At 51.3% G+C, this 18,061-nt stretch overlaps 1 protein-coding gene across 2 annotated transcripts in view; it reads right to left on the reverse strand.

The window, feature by feature from the left end:
- Positions 1-16,472, reverse strand: part of LOC145347859 (uncharacterized protein C4orf54 homolog) — a 30,744-nt gene extending 14,272 nt beyond the window's left edge. Inside the window, exons 1-2 of one of the 2 annotated variants that reach the window (XM_080195785.1) lie at positions 16,364-16,472; positions 10,920-15,224 (exon numbers count right to left, since the gene is read on the reverse strand). In XM_080195785.1, coding sequence (XP_080051911.1) covers positions 10,939-15,123 — 4,185 coding nt within the window. In that variant the 5' untranslated portion in view covers positions 15,124-15,224; positions 16,364-16,472 and the 3' untranslated portion in view covers positions 10,920-10,938. The other variant, XM_080195795.1, reaches the window with a different exon arrangement.
- Positions 16,473-18,061: the final 1,589 nt, after the last annotated feature.

An 18,061-nucleotide genomic window follows, 5' to 3' on the forward strand; every position in this document is an offset into this window, starting at 1 on the left:
AGCCCCACCAATGCCTCTACTTTCTCAGAAGACTAAGGAAATTTGGCATGTCAGCTACGACTCCCATCTACCTTGCATTAAGTTGATCTTTCTCTACACCCTAGCTATGACTGTAACACTACATTCTACACCCTCTCCTTTCCTTCTCTATAAACGGTATGCTTTGTCTGTATAGTGCGCAAGAATCAATACTTTTCACTGTATACTAATACATGTGACAATAATAAATCAAATTAAAGCTCAGCTGCTGCAGAAATCCTCGCCCACTCCTCTACCCCCTCCGGATGTGAGGATTCTAATGCACGGCATTCCCACATTCCACCTACCATCTAAAGGGAGCACAGTGGTAAGCACAGCTGCTACACAGCTCTTGGATCCTGGGTTCGATTCCCGGCTCGGGTCACTGTCTGTGTGGAGTTTGCACATTCTCCTCGTGTCAGCGTGGGTTTCCTCCGGGTACTCCGGTTTCCTCCCAAAGTCCAAAGATGTGCGGGTTAGGCTGATTGGCCATACTGAAAGATTGCCCCTTAGTGTACTGAGTTGCTTAGGTTAGAGGGATTAGTGGGTAAAATATGTAGGGATATGGGGGTAGGGCCTGGGTGGGATTGTGTTCAGTGCAGACTCGATGGGCCGAAGGGCCTCTTTCTGCACTGTAGGGTTCTGTGGCTCTAAACGTCTGCTGTCAGTGTCCTTACTTTCTCCTGTCACCCAGTGCTTACAGACCAACATTGGCTCCAAGTTCAGAAATGCCTCCAACTAAAAAGTCTTATGCTTGTTTTCAAACCCACCCCCTCCCTATCTCTGTAATCTCCATCAACCCCCCAGCTCTTTGAGATCTCTGTGCTCCCATTTTGGACTTTTGATCATTCCCAATTTAATTCCCTCTACCATTGGTGGCTGTGCCTTCAATTGCCTGGGTTCTAAGCTCTAGAATTCCCTCCTTAAACCTCTCTGCCCCTCTCTCCTCCTTTAAAATGCTTCATAGAACCTACCCCTTTGACTCAGCTTTTGACCATCGAGAATCCATAGAATCCCTACAGTGCAGAAGAAGCTATTTGGTACATGAGTCTGCACCCACTGCAATCTGCAATCCCATCCAGGCCCTATTCCCGTAATCCCACAAATTTACCCTGCTAACCCCCCTGACACTAGGCTCAATTTAACATAGCCAGTTAACATAAGCCACACAGTTTTGCACTGTGTGAGGCAGCACTGCTAACCACCATACCGCCTGCCCCACTATCGCCTTACCTGGCTCAATGATGGCTATTACCATCATACCAACATATGTACCATACAGATGCACCATAGAAAGCATCCTTTCTGGTTGTATCACAGCTTGGTATGGGCTCCTGCTCTGCCCAAGATCGCAAGAATAAAGTCATGATTGTAGCCTAATCCATCACACAAACCAGTCTCCCATCCACTGACTCTGTCTACATTTCCTGTTGCCTCAAAAAAGCAGCCAGCATAATTAAGGACCCCGACGCACCCCAGACATTCTCTCTTCCACCTTCTTCTGTCAGGACAAAGATACTAAAGTCTGAGGTCACGTACCAACCGACTCAAAGAACAGCTTCTTCCCTGCTGCTGTCAGACTTTTGAATGGACCTACCTCGCATTAAGCTGATCTTTCTCTACACCCTCGCTGTGACTGTAACACTACATTCTGTACTCTCTCCTTTTCCTCTCTATGAACAGTATGCTTTGTCTGTATAGCATGCAAGAAACAATACTTGTCACTATATACCAATACATATGACAATCATAAATCAAATCAAACCAAATCGATTAGGAGCAGCTGTTTGCTCTTTGACCCCTCATGCCTGGACTATGGCTCAGTAAGGTCATGGCTGATTTGAATGTGGCCATCATGCCATTATGTAGATGGAGGCCTCGACATGCTGGCACTGCACTGAGATTGGGGCGCCGTGTTGAAAGGGTGCCCTGATCACACCAAACAATGACCTGCCCCTCTCCCCACCATGGAGGCCTCAGTGCCTCCCCCACCTCCCCCAACCAACTGGAGCCGACATCCACCAATCCCTCCCCCCAGCGATCAGAGCCCGTGGCTGTCGTTCACCCTCAGCACTCACAGCCAGTACCCGCCTTCCCCACAACCTCCCACCCACATGGCCATCGCTGGCACCCCCAGCTCCCACGTCTGCTCCCCAATCACCACCACAAAGAAATGAGTTGACCCCCACTGAGGTCCGCCCCCAGCCATGCACCTGGCACAGGTTGGCACTGCTGGGTTGCAACGGGCATGGTGCCAACCTGTGCCATGGGGCATTGCCAGGGCACTGGCTGGATATGTCCCTCTCCTCCGGGAACTATACAGATCTTTACACCCCCAGGGGATCCCCATGACTGGTTTATGTCTGAATGAACCTGATGTAAATGTTTGCGAGGTTGGAAAACACAACAGAGGCTCAATGCCAGGCAGGAGGGTGGATAATAATATGTAAGTATATTAAAATGAGTTTAAATCAGGTTGACTTCCAGTGTGGGTGTAAACCCAATTATGCCACTGGCAAAGGATGACGAAAAAGGTTTCCTTGGATTATAGAATCCCTACAGTGCAGAAGGAGGCCATTCGGCCCATTGAGCTTGCATCGACAATAATCCCACCCAGGCCCTATCCCCATAACCCCATGTATTTACCCTGCTATCCCCCTAAGGGGCAATTCAGTATAGCCAATCAACCTAACACACACATCTTTGGACTGTGGGAGGAAACCGGAGCACCTGGAGGAAACCCACGCAGACATGGAGAAAATGTTCCATACAGACAGTCAAGTGAACCTGGAATTGAACCTGGGTCCCTGGCAGTGCTAAATACTGTGCCACCGTGCTGCCCAATGGACAGGAACACAGGCTCAAGACCACCCCCGCTATACCCATTGGCTGTGATCCAGCAGCATCATTGGCCAGGGGTGCAAATCCTATAATGGCTGCTACTTCTTACCAGGGTCCAAAATCAGGATTTGTGCCAGTCAGTTTGAGATCTCACTGTTTTTCTCACCTAGTCTAACCCCCTGTGCAATTCTGGGAAAATTGCATCCATTGATTCCCCTGCCAATGGAGAATCTATCTAACTCAGCCTTGAGAATATTCGATGATACAAGTTATTATTTGATAATTACTCTTGTGAAGAGCTTCAAGAGACTTCATTGCATTAACTAAGAAGGCAAATGGAATTTTGTCCTTCGTTGCTAGAGGGATGGAGTTTTAAAACAGTGAGGTTATGTTGCAGCTGTATAAGGAGCTGGTGAGGCCACACCTGGAGTACTGTGTACAGTTTTGGTCTCCTTACTTGAGAAAGGATATACTGGCACTGGAGGGGGTGCAGAGGAGATTCACTAGGTTGATTCCAGGGTTGAGAAGATTGGCTTATGAAGAGACGCTGGGTAGGCTGGGGCGACACTCATTGGAATTCAGAAGAATGAGGAGAGATCTTATAGAAACATATAAGATTATGAAGGGAATAGATAAGATAGAAGCAGGGAGATTGTTTCCACTGGCAGGTGAGATCAGAACAAGAAGGCATGGCCTCAAAATAAGGGGGAGCAGATTTAGGACTGAGTTGAGAAGGAACTTGTTCACCCAAAGGGTTGTGAATCTGTGGAATTCCCTGCCCAGTTGAGGCTACCTCATTGAATGTTTTTAAGGCAAGGATAGATAAATTTTTGAACAGTAAATGAATTAAGGGTTATGGTGAGCAGGCGGGTAAGTGGAGCTGAGTCCACGAAAAGATCAGCCGTGATCTTATTGAATGGCGGAGCAGGCTCGAGGGGCCAGGTGGCCGACTCCTGCTCCCAGTTCTTATGTTTATGTAGCAAACTATCTAATTCCTCTTCAAAAATGGCTGTGGCACTCTTTAAAAACTTTCTTCTTATCACCTTCTAAATTAGTGTTTGTGCTTCTCTTAAACTTGTATCTCCTTGTCACCATTTTGCTGACGAATAGATTTTCTCTATTAGCCTCATCATAACATTGATGATCTCGGTCAGATTTCCGACTTAATCACCTCAGCATGAGTGTGAAAATCCAAAGTTCTCAGGTTTCTCTACATGACTGTAGACTTTCGTCTTCGTTACCCCTACACCCTTTCTATAGCCTCTATTTCCTTCCGATAATTGAAGAGTCAGAACTACAGACAACACTCCAACTGCAGCCAGAAACAGATTTGGTAAAGTTACACAGAATTACAGTGTGTGTAGCACTGAAACAGGCCATTCAGCCCAACTGATCTATACTGGTGCTTATGCTCCACATGGTCCTCATCTCACCAATCAGGATATCCTTCTATTCCTTTCTCCCTTCTGTGTTTATCTAACTCCCCAGTAAATGTATCTATACTATTGACCTAAAGCACTCTGCTTTAGGTCAATTCTCCCCAATCTGAGTAAAATGGTATCGCTTGAATGTCTTATTGAATTTTAAAGTGACTTTATCTTATAAAGCCTCTTCTCCCACAAGCAGAAATATTATCCCCATTTCTAACCTATCAAACACTTCCATGATCTTAAAAAAGACGTGTAACTTTATCGTCTCTGTTTTTATATTTAATGCTTCTCGAATCAAAGCCATAGTTTCTGTTGCTCCTTAAATCTGGAACACCCGTAAGGAGCAGTGATAGGTTTACACAGGACAGGAAAAAGTATTCAGGGTTTACAGAATGAAAGCAGGAAAGATGGAGATAAAGTACAGATCAGCCATGGCTTAACTGAATGCAGGAATAGGCTCAAAGGGCTGAATGGCCTACACTTGTTCCTATATTCCTTTGTTGCATTATCTACTCAGGTTGTTTTGTCATGAGTCTCATGACCTACGCACCCATACAACCAGATCTGATCTATTCACAATCCTATCATTTACTGGGGCTCTGTTACTGCCTAATTCTTATCTTCGAGATACATGACCTCACATATTTCTACACCAACCTGCCCCATCCAACTGGTCTATGTCCTCCTCTAGCCTTTTACAATCTTTGCCACAATTTACCACACTTTCCCCATGTACACTGCTGGCAAGAATTTATCTTGTGGCTTCTCCATCCATTTTCTCTGCCCTGCATCTCATTCCCCGCCACCCTCCCCTAAGCTCACACGCTGTTCCTCTGTGACAGGGGGGTGATTAACACGGCATTTCACGAAAGACAACGCAGCAATGCAAGATATCCAGTTTTACAGCTGCAGGTGGAAGTGCCTGTATAATTCCAGGCGTAACTACACATTATGTATCATAACCAAACCATACGGAAAGCTGAGAAAGTTGATTGTTTCACCTTGAGAAAAGAAAATTTCCGTCTCCCGCCTTTGCACGTAGGATGCTGATTTCTGACTGTTCAAACATGTTTTGAGATGATAATGGATAAAGAATAAATCTCCTGATGGAATGCTTAACTATTGTGATCTTAAAAATTAAAAAAAATTGATCTATGGTACCCCATTCTTCAAGAGTACAAACAGTTGAAGGGATATAACCCACAATACTGAGAGAGGCAAGGGAGGAAATTGCTGGTGCCTTAAGAGAAATCTTTGTATCCTCGCTGGCTACAGGGGACCTCTTAGAGGATTGGAGAATAGCCAATGTTATTCCTTCGTTTAAGAAGGGTAGCGAGAAAGATCCAGGTAATTACAGACCTTACGACAGTGGTAGGGAAATTATTGGACAGGATTTTTTGAGACAGGATTTACACCCACTTGGAAATAAGTGGACGTATTAGTGAGAGGTAACATGGTTTTGTGAAGGGGAGGTCGTGTCTCACTAACTTGATTGAGTTTTTCGAGGAAGTGACGAAGATGATTGATGAGGATAGGGCAGTGGATGTTGTCTACATAGACTTTTAAGGCAAGGATAGATACATTTTTGAACAGTTAACGGTCTTTGACAAGGTGCCCCATGGCAGACTGATGCAAAAGGTGAAGCCACATGGGATCAGAGGTGAGCTGACAAGGTGGTGTTCCTCGGGGATCAGTGCTGGGACCTTTGCTGTTTGTAATATATATAAATGATTTGTAGGAAAATGTAACTGGTTTGATTCGTAAGTTTGCAGATGACACAAAGGTTGGTGGATTTGCAGGCAGCGATGAGGACCATCAGAGGATACAGCAGGACATAGATCGATTGGAGGCTTGGGTGGAGAGACAGTAGATGGAGTTTAATCCAGGCAAACATGAGGTAATGCACTTTGGAAGGCCTAATAAGGATAGGAAGTATACAGTAAATGGCAGAAGTCTTAAGAGCAATGATAGGCAAAGGGATCTGGGTGTATAAGTACTGAAAGTAGCAATGCAGGTGGAGAAGGTAGTCAAGAAGGCACACGGCATGCTTGCCTTCATCAGCCGGGGCACTGAGTTAAAAAATTGGCAAGTTATGTTGCAGCTTTATAGAACCTTAGGCCATGCTTGGAATATAATGTTCAATTCTGGTCACACTACCAGAAAGATGTTGAGGCTTTGGAGAGGATACAAGAAAGATTTACCAGGATGTTGCCTGGTCTGGAGAGCATTAGTTATGAGGAGAGGTTGGAGAAACTTGATTTGTTCTCACTGGAATGATGGAGGTTGAGGGGCGACCTGATAGAAGTCTACAAGATTATGAGGGGCATGGACAGAGTGGATAGTCAAAAGCTTTTTCCCAGGGTGGAAGAGTCAATTACTAGAGGGGCACAGGTTTAAGGTTCGAGGGGCAAGGTTTAAAGGAGATGTATGAGGCAAGTTTTTTTTACACAGAGGGTGGTGGGTACCTGGAACTCGCTGCCAGGGGAGGTACTGGAAGCAGATACCATAATGAGTTTTAAGAGGTGTCTGGACAAATACATAAATAGGATGGGAATAGAGGGATATGGTCCCCAGGAGGGTAGGGGGTTTTAGTTCAGTTGGGCAGTGTGGCCGTGCAGGATTGGGGGGCCGAAGGGCCTGTTCCTGTGCTGTAATTTTCTTTGTTCTAAAAATAAAAGTGTTTCCCTTAATAAAAGTTCTATTTTTTATTGTCATTTCTCTGATTAATGTTTAGACAATACAATATACAGTATCTAAGTAAAGGGCAAAGTTACCATAGTCCCAGATGACCATAGGATACTCTGTTTGCAGGGGAGAGCTGACCAGCGGTGATTTAACCTGAGGATTGGCGCACCTCAGGCGGTGGACAAGGTTGAGATGGCAGAGCCTTTGTGAATAACCTCAGCCGCCACAGGAATTGAACCCACATGGTTGGCATCATGAACCAGCCATCCAGCCAACTGAGCTAACCAGCTCCAGACAACACCTACCTACCACTCCTATCTATAATAGCAAGTTGCATTTATATAGCACCGTTAAACCCTACTGCTGTGTCCAGATAAAGTTTATTATTAATGTTGCAAGTAGGCTTCTATTAACACTACTAAGAAGTCGTTGTGAAAATCCCCTAGTCACCACACTCCATCAGGTACATTGAAGGAGAATTTAGCATGGCCAATGCCCCTAACCGGCATGTCCTTTGGACTGTGGGAGAAAACCGGAGCACCCAGAGGAAACCCACCCAGACACGGGGATAATGTGCAGACTCTGCACAGGCAGTGACCCAAGCCAGGAATCAAACCTGGGTCCCTAGCGCTATGAGCCAGCAGTGCTAATCACTGTGCCACCCATGAGCTCTAACTTTGGGGGCCCCAAACTGCAAAGGAACTTCCAAGTTACTTAAAGGGGATATTGTTCTCTTTTTTCAGCATCCTTACTCTATAGGGGTTGCTGGTCTGGCTGCTCAATGCCGATGGGCAGTGAGTCTCGCAGATATACACTCCACTTATCTTTACTTCAAAATTACACTCAGGGTCCTGGGCACATCACAACCTGCAGTCCCTTGCAAGTCTTGGTTCATTGGCCACCTGTCTCAGCATCATAACAAAAATGGTTAGAGTGACAGTACAGCTGGGTATCCAAAGATATTTGCAATCTGCTATTGCGCCCATTCACATCATTTGAGAACAGCTCCCATTGACAATACGTGTGGTATGAAGACTGGTTCACTTTTGTTCTGTACTGCAACAACAAAACTGTTCTCTAGCAAACATAAAGTTGTATAAATAAGAGACAGAAGGTGACCAAACTGAAAGGAAAAGTGAGGTGGAAACATTTAGTCTACATTTACTTAATCAATCCCTTTTATTATTTTGTATACCTCGATCAGATCCCCTCTCATCCTTCTAAACTCCAGCGAGTACAAGCTCAAACTGTTTAATCTCTCCTCGTAAGTTAACCCTTTTACCCCTGAAATCAACCTGGTGAACCTCCTCTGAACTGCCTCCAAGGCCACCACATCCTTCCTCAAATAAGGAGACCAAAACTGAACACAATACTCCAGGTGTGATCTCACCAACACCCTATACAATCGCAACAACACTTCTCTACTTTTATACTCCAGTCCCTTTGCAATAAATGCCAACATCCCATCTGCCATTTTAATTACGTGCTGTACCTGCATACCCACTTTCTGCGATTCATGAACCCAGATCTCTCTGCCCATTTTAGCCCATTCTCCTAACCTATACCACCTGTAAAATCTTTAATCTCCTCTTCAATGCTTGCTTTCCCACCTATTTTAGTATCGTCTGCAAATGTTGCTATGTTAAAACCCTTCCTCTCCACTCTCACAGCCATTTCCACAGCACTTTTCTGGGGATTAATTGAAAATTTCAAAAGTAGAGATTGACAGAATTTAGTTGGGCAAGCGTGTTAAGGGTTACAGAACCAAGATGGGCAAATGGAGTTCAGATACAAAACATTAGACACAAACTGAGTGGAGAGAAGGGCTCAAGGGGCTGAATGACCTACTCATGTTCCTGAGTGACATATTCCACATTGGTGTGAAGTTAATCCTGCAATAGCCTGAAGATTCTCAGCATTGCTGCATTTATTGCCAATTTTAAAAGAAAATCTTATTCCTTTCCCTGAGTTACAAATCCAAAGTCGACTGGGCAAGCCCTTAATCCATCCAAAAACCAATTTAAATTAAATTAAATTCATCAACTCCACAAAAGAGAGAAACAGGATCCAATTTTTACTCCAGTCTTAAAGTTACAAAGCTCAGAGTGGGCAGGCAAGGCTGTGTTCTCAGCCCCTTACTATACTCCTTATACACCTATGACTCTGTGGCCAAATTCCCTTCCAACTCAATTTACAAGTTTGCTGATGACACCACTGTAGTGGGTCAGATCTCAAACAATGATAAGGCAGAGGACAGGAATGAGATGGAGAACCTGGTGAACTGGTGTGACGATAATAATCTCTCTCTCAATGTCAACAAAATGAAGGAGATTATATTCGACTTCAGGAAGCATAAAGCCCTTATCTACATCACTGCAACGATATAGAGATGGTTGAGATCTTCATGTTCTTAGATGTCCAGATCACCAACAACTTGTCCTGGACCTCTCATGCTGACACTATAGTTAGGAAAGCTCAGCAATGCCTCTATTTTCTCAGAAGACTAGGGGAATTTGGCATGTCCACTACAAATCTCACCAACTTTTACAGATGCACCATAGAAAGCATTTTTTCTGGTTATCAGAGCTTTGTATAATTCCTGCTCTGACCAAGACTGAAAAAAAACTATAAAGGATCATGAACATAGCCCAGTCCATCACACAAACACCCTCACATCCATTGACAATGTCTACACTTGGTGCTGTCTCAGAAAAAACAGCAAGCATAATTAAGGACCCCAAAAACCCCAGACATTCTCTCTTCCACCTTCTTCCATTGGGAAAAAGATACAAAAGTCGGAGGACCAACAGACTCAAGAACAGCTTCTTCCCTGCTGCCATCAGACTTTTGAATGGACCTACCTCGCACTAAGTTGATCTTTCTCCACACCCTAGCTATGACTGTAACATTACATTCTGCACTCTCTCCTTTCCTTCGCTATGAATGGTACGCTTTGTCTGCATAGTGTGTAAGAAACAATACCTTTCACTGTATACTAACATGGCAATAATAAATCAAATCAAAAATCAAACCTAAGTCCATTCCTTGCTTTTTCACAAACCCAATTCAAATTCCAATTGAATCTAATTCATGGTCCCCACAAAACAGACAAACAAGATCTAAGCTGACACAAATAGGTATTGTAACCCATCTTGGACTTGATCTTAGCCAAGAGGCTGATACTTAACTGCCTTGAGTATCTCACTCAGCCATTTCAGAGGTTAAGAATCAACTACATTGCTGTAGGTCTGGAGTCACAAGTAGGCCAGACCAAGTAAGGACAGCAGATTTTGTTCGCTAAAGGACAGTAGTGAACCAGATGGGTTTTTACAACAACCTGTTATTTTTATGCTATTATCGATTCTAGCTTTCTTTCCAATTTCTGAATTTCTCATTTACATAAATTTCAATTTCCTAGCTGCCACATTGGGATTTCAGGTCATTAGCCCCAGACTTCCGGATTACAATCCCGGGAATATAAGAAATATGCCAAGGCAGCCAATTAGAAGTGTCAAACATTGGGTGGACTTTTACCGGCGCGTCCACTTGAGGTTCATACGATCCCCCCAAGGCCAGAGGATGCTGTTTGCCGAGCCTCACCCACTCCCCCGGATCGGGGTGAGTGTGCCGGTAAAATTCCATCCAAAGTCTGAAGCTTTTGATTTCAGTCTTGTGCTCCTGAGATCTACAAGATTAAACGAGGTGAAAGCAAAATTACTGCGGATGCTGGAATCTGAAACAGAAAATGCTGGAAAATCTCAGCGGGTCTGACAGCATCAGTGGGGAGAGAATAGAGTCAAAGTTTCAGGTCTGGATGATCCTTCAAAGGCTCTGGTCTCCCTCCACGGATGCTGTAAGACCTGCTGAGATTTTCCAGCATTTTATGTTTCTGTCTGGTCGAAGGGGCAATTTGTGTAGTTATCCTGCTCGGAGATGCATACTCACACGTGGCGCACCCGGACTCTCATCGGTGTTCAACCACAAAACTCATGGTGGTGCCATCAAAGGAAGGTGGGGCGATGATTCTTGGCCCTGGCTGCGACGTGAAGCTGATCACCGGCTTGCCCTCGGAGAAACCCTTGGAGGCCCTGGTGACCTGCTGGGAGGTAGGGTTCGAGGCCTTGCCTGTTGGGAAGTAGTAAGGACTCTCCATGTAGTGGACCTCGCTGGGCTGGCTGGCAGTGCTGTTGGGTTTGGCAGTCTCGTTGCATTCGTTGTCTGGCTGGGACAGCGGGGTGGGGAGGGTGGGCAGTATGGCTGGCGTGGGCAGGAATCCAGGGTAGACCATGTAGGTGGTGCTGTAGGTGCCAGGGTTGATGGCAATGGGGGACATGGGTACTGGCATTGGGGCCATGGGCTGCTGGGGCATTGGCACATCCACATACTGCCTGGTCTCTGGGTCATACAGCCTCTTGCGGGTGGGTGGCAAGGGGGTGTCCACCAGATAGTACTGCCCGGTGCTGGGGTCCAGCAGCATCTTGCGCTGGGTGTGCGGGGCAGGGAAGCAGGGCACCGGGGGGCTCTCCATCAGCACCGGTGGGGGCTGCACCTTGAGCGGGCTGATGGGCTCTGGGGGCTGCACCCCGGGCGGGCTGAAGGAGGCGCGCTGGGCGGGGGGCTGGTGGTAGATGGTGGCGGGGGAAGGTTCCCGCTGCTGTTTGGGGCTGGGGGGTCGCAGGGGAGCGGGGGGCCGGGAATAGGCGGCGGGGGGTGGCGGCGGGGCGGCCGCCGCTTTGATGGGGATGGTGAGGTAGTTCTCGAATTCAGCGGGCGGCGGGTTCTGGGAGGCGCTCCTGTTGTCGGGCGGGGTTCCCGCCGGCGCTGCTGCTGCTGGGCGCGGCTCCTCCAGCGAGGCGCGGCGCGGCGCCCGCAGCGAGCGGAATTCCGGCGGGCTCCGGGCGCGGGCGGGTTTCAGATCTCGGAGTTGCGGCAGGACCGGCGCCACGCTGAAGAGCTGCGGGACCTTGTTGCCGGGCTGGAGGCTCGGCGGGGTTTCGGGGGGCTTGGCGGCCGCCTCCCCTCTCCGGGCGGGTTGGCGGGCGGGAGGGCGAGCCGCGCCTTCCCCCTCCTCGCTGGCGATCAGCGACAGGACGTGACTCCCGGCCAACGAGCCGGCGCCGGACTCGCTCTTCCGCTTCCACTCGTTCTTGTCGAAGACGTAGAGCTCCTCCATGGTCTTAACCGCCGCCGTCAGCTTCTCCAGCGCCAGCTGCTTGCTGGCCACCTTTTCCGCGCCCGCCGCAGCGGGCGGGCTTCCCGCCGCTCTCCGGCCGGCGGGCGGGCGCTGCGCGTTCTTCATCATGGGGGCGGGAGGGGTGGGGGTGTCGCCGCCGGCGGGAGAGGGGGAGCTGTCTCCCCTGGGGCTGCCTCCCTCGGGCGGAGGTTTTCCGGCGGCGGGCGCGTTCCTCACCGCCTGGCACTTGATGACGATGGGCAGAAGCGAGGTGAGGGCGCCGGGGGGCAGCTGGAGCTTGGCGCCGGCGCCACTGCCGCCTTCCAGCGTCAGGATGTGATAGGAACTCTTCACCAGCTTCCTGACATCCCGGACCTGGTGGATGGGAGCCTGTAGCTTGTGGATATTCTCCCGAATGTCCCGCACGGTGAAGTGAGGAGCTTTATTTTTGCCCTCGGCTCCTGGCTGCCCCGCTCCCTCTGCGAACCATGTGGAGACCGTGTGGAATTTAGTGTCAGCGGGCGGGCGGGCCGCATTCCCGCCTATATTGGGAGTCAGCAGCTTGGCAATGCTGAAGCCACTCTGCTGCTGGCTCTCTCTCCGGTTCCGCAGCTTGATCCGGATCTCCGGCGATTTGCAGCTCCCCGCGCCTCCCCCGGGACCCCCGCCCGCTCCTTTCTGGCTCAAAACCACCCCCTGGCCCGGGCTCTCCCCCTTCCCCCGCCCCTCCGCCGCTCTCTGCATTCTCGGGATGAAAAGGTGCGACATTTTCCGTTCCTTCCGCAGCTCCAGTCTCCCGCCTGGCGGCTCCGGCCCCCGTCCGTTCTGGCTGGGCGGTCTCTCCTTCCAGGATCGGAAGGCGCTGTGTTGGCTCTGAAATCCGCCCGGTCTCTCCCCCTCCTCCTCCCCCTCCTCCTGCTCCTGCTCCGCCGCCGGGAACGGAAGATCGCGGATTGGGACCGATCCCTGACTCGCAACACCGGCAGCGCCGCTGCTCCTGGTCCCCGGGGGAGATTCCGGGCTCCCGCCGCTCGGGGTTTTGTGCGGATCCCCCGGGCTCAGAACCGGCGTGACCGCTTGGGGGGTTTCGGAGGCCAGGGGCGGACTGGCGGGACCGGGGAAGGAAGTGTCGGAAATTTCCCCCCTTTCCATCCGCAACTCCTGTTCAAACTGCATCTTCTTCCCGATGACATTTTGCAGCAGGTTGGAGGCCAGTTTGGACTTTTTCTGCGTGTTCTCCATGTCTCCGGCCATTCTCCATGTCTCCCGGCAGCTCTCGCCGCCTCCCTGCTCCCTTGGCACCGCTTCCGTAACCCCATCGGCGCAACGCGATCCTCCGGAATTCCTGAGTGCGGGGCCGGCGTTCCTCTGGCTCTCCCTCCTGGCCGTCGTGCCTTCCTTCAGGTTGTAGCTGAGATTGACAGTCTCCGTCAGGGTGATGACCCTGGATCCCACCTCCTCCAACTTGCCGCTCACTTGAATGTGCCTGTGGGAGCGAGTTTCCGTCCCCGCCGCCACCGCCCGATTTTCGGGCTTCTCCGTAACGGCGCTGGCCGCCTCCTTCACGCCTGGCAAGTGTTTACGTTCCCGCCCTGCTCCCTGCTGCTTGCTGCTCGGGGTCTCCTCTCTCCGTTGCCCGTTTAACGCCGGATTTTCCCCAACAAGTTGGCGCGGATTTCCGTTCTTGGCTACATTGGGACAGTGAGAGTCGATGTATTCTGCCCAGTGGTTCATGCCGATGGTTTCCGCCGATAGGTAAGCTAAATCGGCGGATCTATTGGCGGAGTAGAAAGTATCCAAATATTCGTCGCCTCCACAGGCGAGACTGCGGAAAGTCCGGGCGGTTAAATTCCGAACTTCCTTATCCGTGTCATCCAGCTCACTAATTGCGCTGGAACTTCCGCTGTAATATTCCAGACCTTTGCCCCTAAGGGGGCTTTTGGCGGTGGGCACCTCACCACCATCAGCCCTGCCACCCCCTGGCAAACACCGCGAATTTCCGCCCCCATCCGGCTCCGCCGCTTCCTTTGGGGTGCAATTTTCCTGCTCCTTTTCCGGCTCGCCCACCGCCCGCGAGCTGGCCTGGATGGACAGGTGGATGTGCCCGCTGGAATTGGCAGTGCCAGGACGCTCTCTGCCCTCTGCACACTCGCCATTCTCCCGAATTTCCTGCCCGCCCGCCGCCTCCGCGTCGCTCCAAAGCGGCGGCGCTTCCTCGGCGCGACTGGAGCCCCGCGGAGTGTCGGAAGTTTCCTCGGACGCGTCGCTTTCCGGGGAGCTGCTGTCCAGGAAGGCGTAGACGGCACTACTCTCCTCCAGGGCACAGGAAGATCCCAGGGCGAACTCACAATCCCCGTCGTGGTCCAACTCATACAGCTGGATCTCGTGCGTGCTGATAAAATGCGTCTCGTCGTTCCCGCCCGGCGGGAAAACCTCCCGGGATAAATCCGGCTTCCCCCTCAGCCCGGCTCCGCCGTCCTTACGCCCCGCTTGCGCTCCGGCGGAGCGGCGCAAAGGGGCGACCTCCCCGGCGGATCCCGCTCCGCCGCCGTCCCCGTCGCTGAAACTCTCGTAGATATCCGAGCCCGCCGCCGTTTCGTAGCCGGAAAATTCGGCGGGGGACTCGCCCGCCCAGCTGAGCGAGCCACTCCCGCCCGCCCGAGTTTCCTCTCCGCCGGCGCCTGTCAGGCGGGAGTCTGCCGGCGTCTCCTCTCGCCTCATGCCGCCCGCCGCCGACTGGCCCCGCCGCGCCAGATCGCCGCCTGCTCGCCCCGCCGGGTCGCCGCCGCCGGTCCCTCGGGGAAGCCGGGCTGGGTGCAGCCGCTTGCCTGCCGCCTGTGTGAGGGGGGAGGCGGCTAGCTGTCCTCCCGGGGCCGCTCTGGCTGCAGGTTTGGCAGTGCCATGGGCGGACAGAGTGCCATTCACTGCCGCAGCAGCGCTCCCAGTCCCTGCCACCGAGAAATGGAGGCACAGCATGTGGCAGCGCCCCGCCGCACTCTCCCCGGACTCACGTCAGCAGCCAGACATTCAGACAAATATCCCTCCTCAGAGATCCGGCAACAAAGTGAGAGCATTTCCTAGAGAGAGAGATAAAAGGCAGATTTCACTCACTGGGTACAGGGTGGGGGGCACATTCTCCCAATAATCCTCCCCAGAACCTTTATACTGTTCAAATCCCCTCATCATTCATTTACAAGCCAAACTTCATCAGAAACTGTGCAAAACCTTTCATCGTGCAAAAAAACTTGCATTCATATAGCGCCTTCGGGGATGTCCCTAAAGGGTGTGTGTCCCCACAGTCCCTGTTGACAGTGCTGAGATTAATTGAACGGCTTCCAAAGAGGCAGCACTTACAACGACGGGCCGAATGGTCTCCTTGTGCTCATTCTACGTGGTTACAAACACCGCCATCCAAAATGGTAATAATTATACCCCCCCACACACACACTACTCCCCCTCCCCCCAACACACACACACACACACACACACTATTCCCCCCCTTCTCCGCACACCCCCCCCCTCTCAATAAATGCAGAGATACCCAGCACACAATGAAATGTAAATCCTATCCCGCATCTGCTGCTTGCTTAACCCAACATGTGGGAACTTGCACTGAGAGCGGGGGAATGACTCTTTTTGCTGTAACTTTTGCCCGGGGTTTCCGCAGAGGAACACAAGGGCCCTGTACAGGTGTGGGACGGGAGACTTGGTGCCGAACATTAACCCAAAACCCCGTCTGCCGTAAACATCACAGCCACTTTTAAACAGCAGAAACCCTTTGAAACATCAGAGCCACTTATAAATGATGGGAGCTGTAAATGACTGGATCTTCACTGGCCAACAGCAAGTGACAACTTCAACTCAATTACAAGGTGTAAAATTCTGATCACAGATTCAGCTCTGCCTGATACAGTACTGACACCGCTCTGAACTCTCCCATTCCTACTGATACAAGTTGAGTTCAAAGTATTTAACTGCAACATACAGTAATCTGCAAATTAAAAACCACACGGATTTATTCCTGGATACAAGCTAGCTCTACACTTGCTCTTGGCGAATTTCCTTACTTTTGAACGCAAATGTTATTCGGTTCTGAACTAAATACAGCAGCTGAAGATTGTTCAAACCCTTTCTTTGATTACCAGCGGGTCTATCAGTGAGATACAGTGATACGAGTCAGAGAGGCACACCATAGCGGATGCGGTGGGAAACTCACAGTGCTGGTGGCGACTGCTTTTCCGTGGGTTGAGAAGGCAGCAGTGGACGGAGGGTAAGCTGCATCTGGAGTTTGGCGAGCTCTTTGTTAGCAGCGGCCCATTGAAGACGATCCCTGAGTCAGAACTGGAAACTATTCATAGACTATGCGTCAGTTATGCCGATTGAATAAAGTCCTATTTTAAACTGACCATTACATTCGCTCATTCTGACAATAAGAAGGGTGGGACAGAGGGTGGGAAACGGAAATTGGGGATGGAGTTTGGAGTCTGGAGCTGTTTACTGTTCTCAGTCCCACACCCCAGGCAGAATTTGTTTCGGTTTAATGTGGAAAGGACAGACTTGTATCTTACACAATATCAGCGGACCCTAAACACTTACAAATACAACAGTGCGGCACTCCCTCAGCACTGACCCTCTGACAGTGCGGCGCTCCCTCAGCACTGACCCTCTGACAGTGCGGCGCTCCCTCAGCACTGACCCTCTGACAGTGCAGCGCTCCCTCAGCACTGACCCTCTGACAGTGCGGCGCTCCCTCAGCACTGACCCTCTGACAGTGCGGCACTCCCTCAGCACTGACCCTCTGACAGTGCGGCACTCCCTCAGCACTGACCCTCTGACAGTGCGGCACTCCCTCAGCACTGACCCTCTGACAGTGCGGCACTCCCTCAGTACTGACCCTCTGACAGTGCGGCGCTCCCTCAGCACTGACCCTCTGACAGTGCAGCACTCCCTCAGCACTGACCCTCTGACAGTGCGGCGCTCCCTCAGCACTGACCCTCTGACAGTGCGGCGCTCCCTCAGCACTGACCCTCTGACAGTGCGGCGCTCCCTCAGCACTGACCCTCTGACAGTGCGGCGCTCCCTCAGCACTGACCCTCTGACAGTGCGGCGCTCCCTCAGCACTGACCCTCTGACAGTGCGGCTCTCCCTCAGCACTGACTCTCTGACAGTGCGGCGCTCCCTCAGCACTGACCCTCTGACAGTGCGGCGCTCCCTCAGCACTGACCCTCTGACAGTGCGGCGCTCCCTCAGCACTGACCCTCTGACAGTGCGGCACTCCCTCAGCACTGACCCTCTGACAGTGCGGCACTCCCTCAGCACTGACCCTCTGACAGTGCGGCACTCCCTCAGTACTGACCCTCTGACAGTGCGGCACACCCTCAGTACTGACCCTCTGACAGTGCGGCACTCCCTCAGCACTGACCCTCTGACAGTGCGGCACACCCTCAGTACTGACCCTCTGACAGTGCGGCGCTCCCTCAGCACTGACCCTCTGACAGTGCGGCACTCCCTCAGTACTGACCCTCTGACAGTGCGGCACACCCTCAGTACTGACCCTCTGACAGTGCGGCACTCCCTCAGCACTGACCCTCTGACAGTGCGGCACACCCTCAGTACTGACCCTCTGACAGTGCGGCGCTCCCTCAGCACTGACCCTCTGACAGTGCGGCGCTCCCTCAGCACTGACCCTCTGACAGTGCGGCGCTCCCTCAGCACTGACCCTCTGACAGTGCGGCACTCCCTCAGTACTGACCCTCTGACAGTGCGGCACACCCTCAGTACTGACCCTCTGACAGTGCGGCACTCCCTCAGCACTGACCCTCTGACAGTGCGGCACACCCTCAGTACTGACCCTCTGACAGTGCGGCGCTCCCTCAGCACTGACCCTCTGACAGTGCGGCGCTCCCTCAGCACT

The sequence above is a fragment of the Carcharhinus amblyrhynchos genome, chromosome 1 (assembly GCF_965287045.1).
Source record: "Carcharhinus amblyrhynchos chromosome 1, sCarAmb.v2.hapA, whole genome shotgun sequence".
NCBI classification, from domain to species: Eukaryota; Metazoa; Chordata; class Chondrichthyes; order Carcharhiniformes; family Carcharhinidae; genus Carcharhinus; species Carcharhinus amblyrhynchos.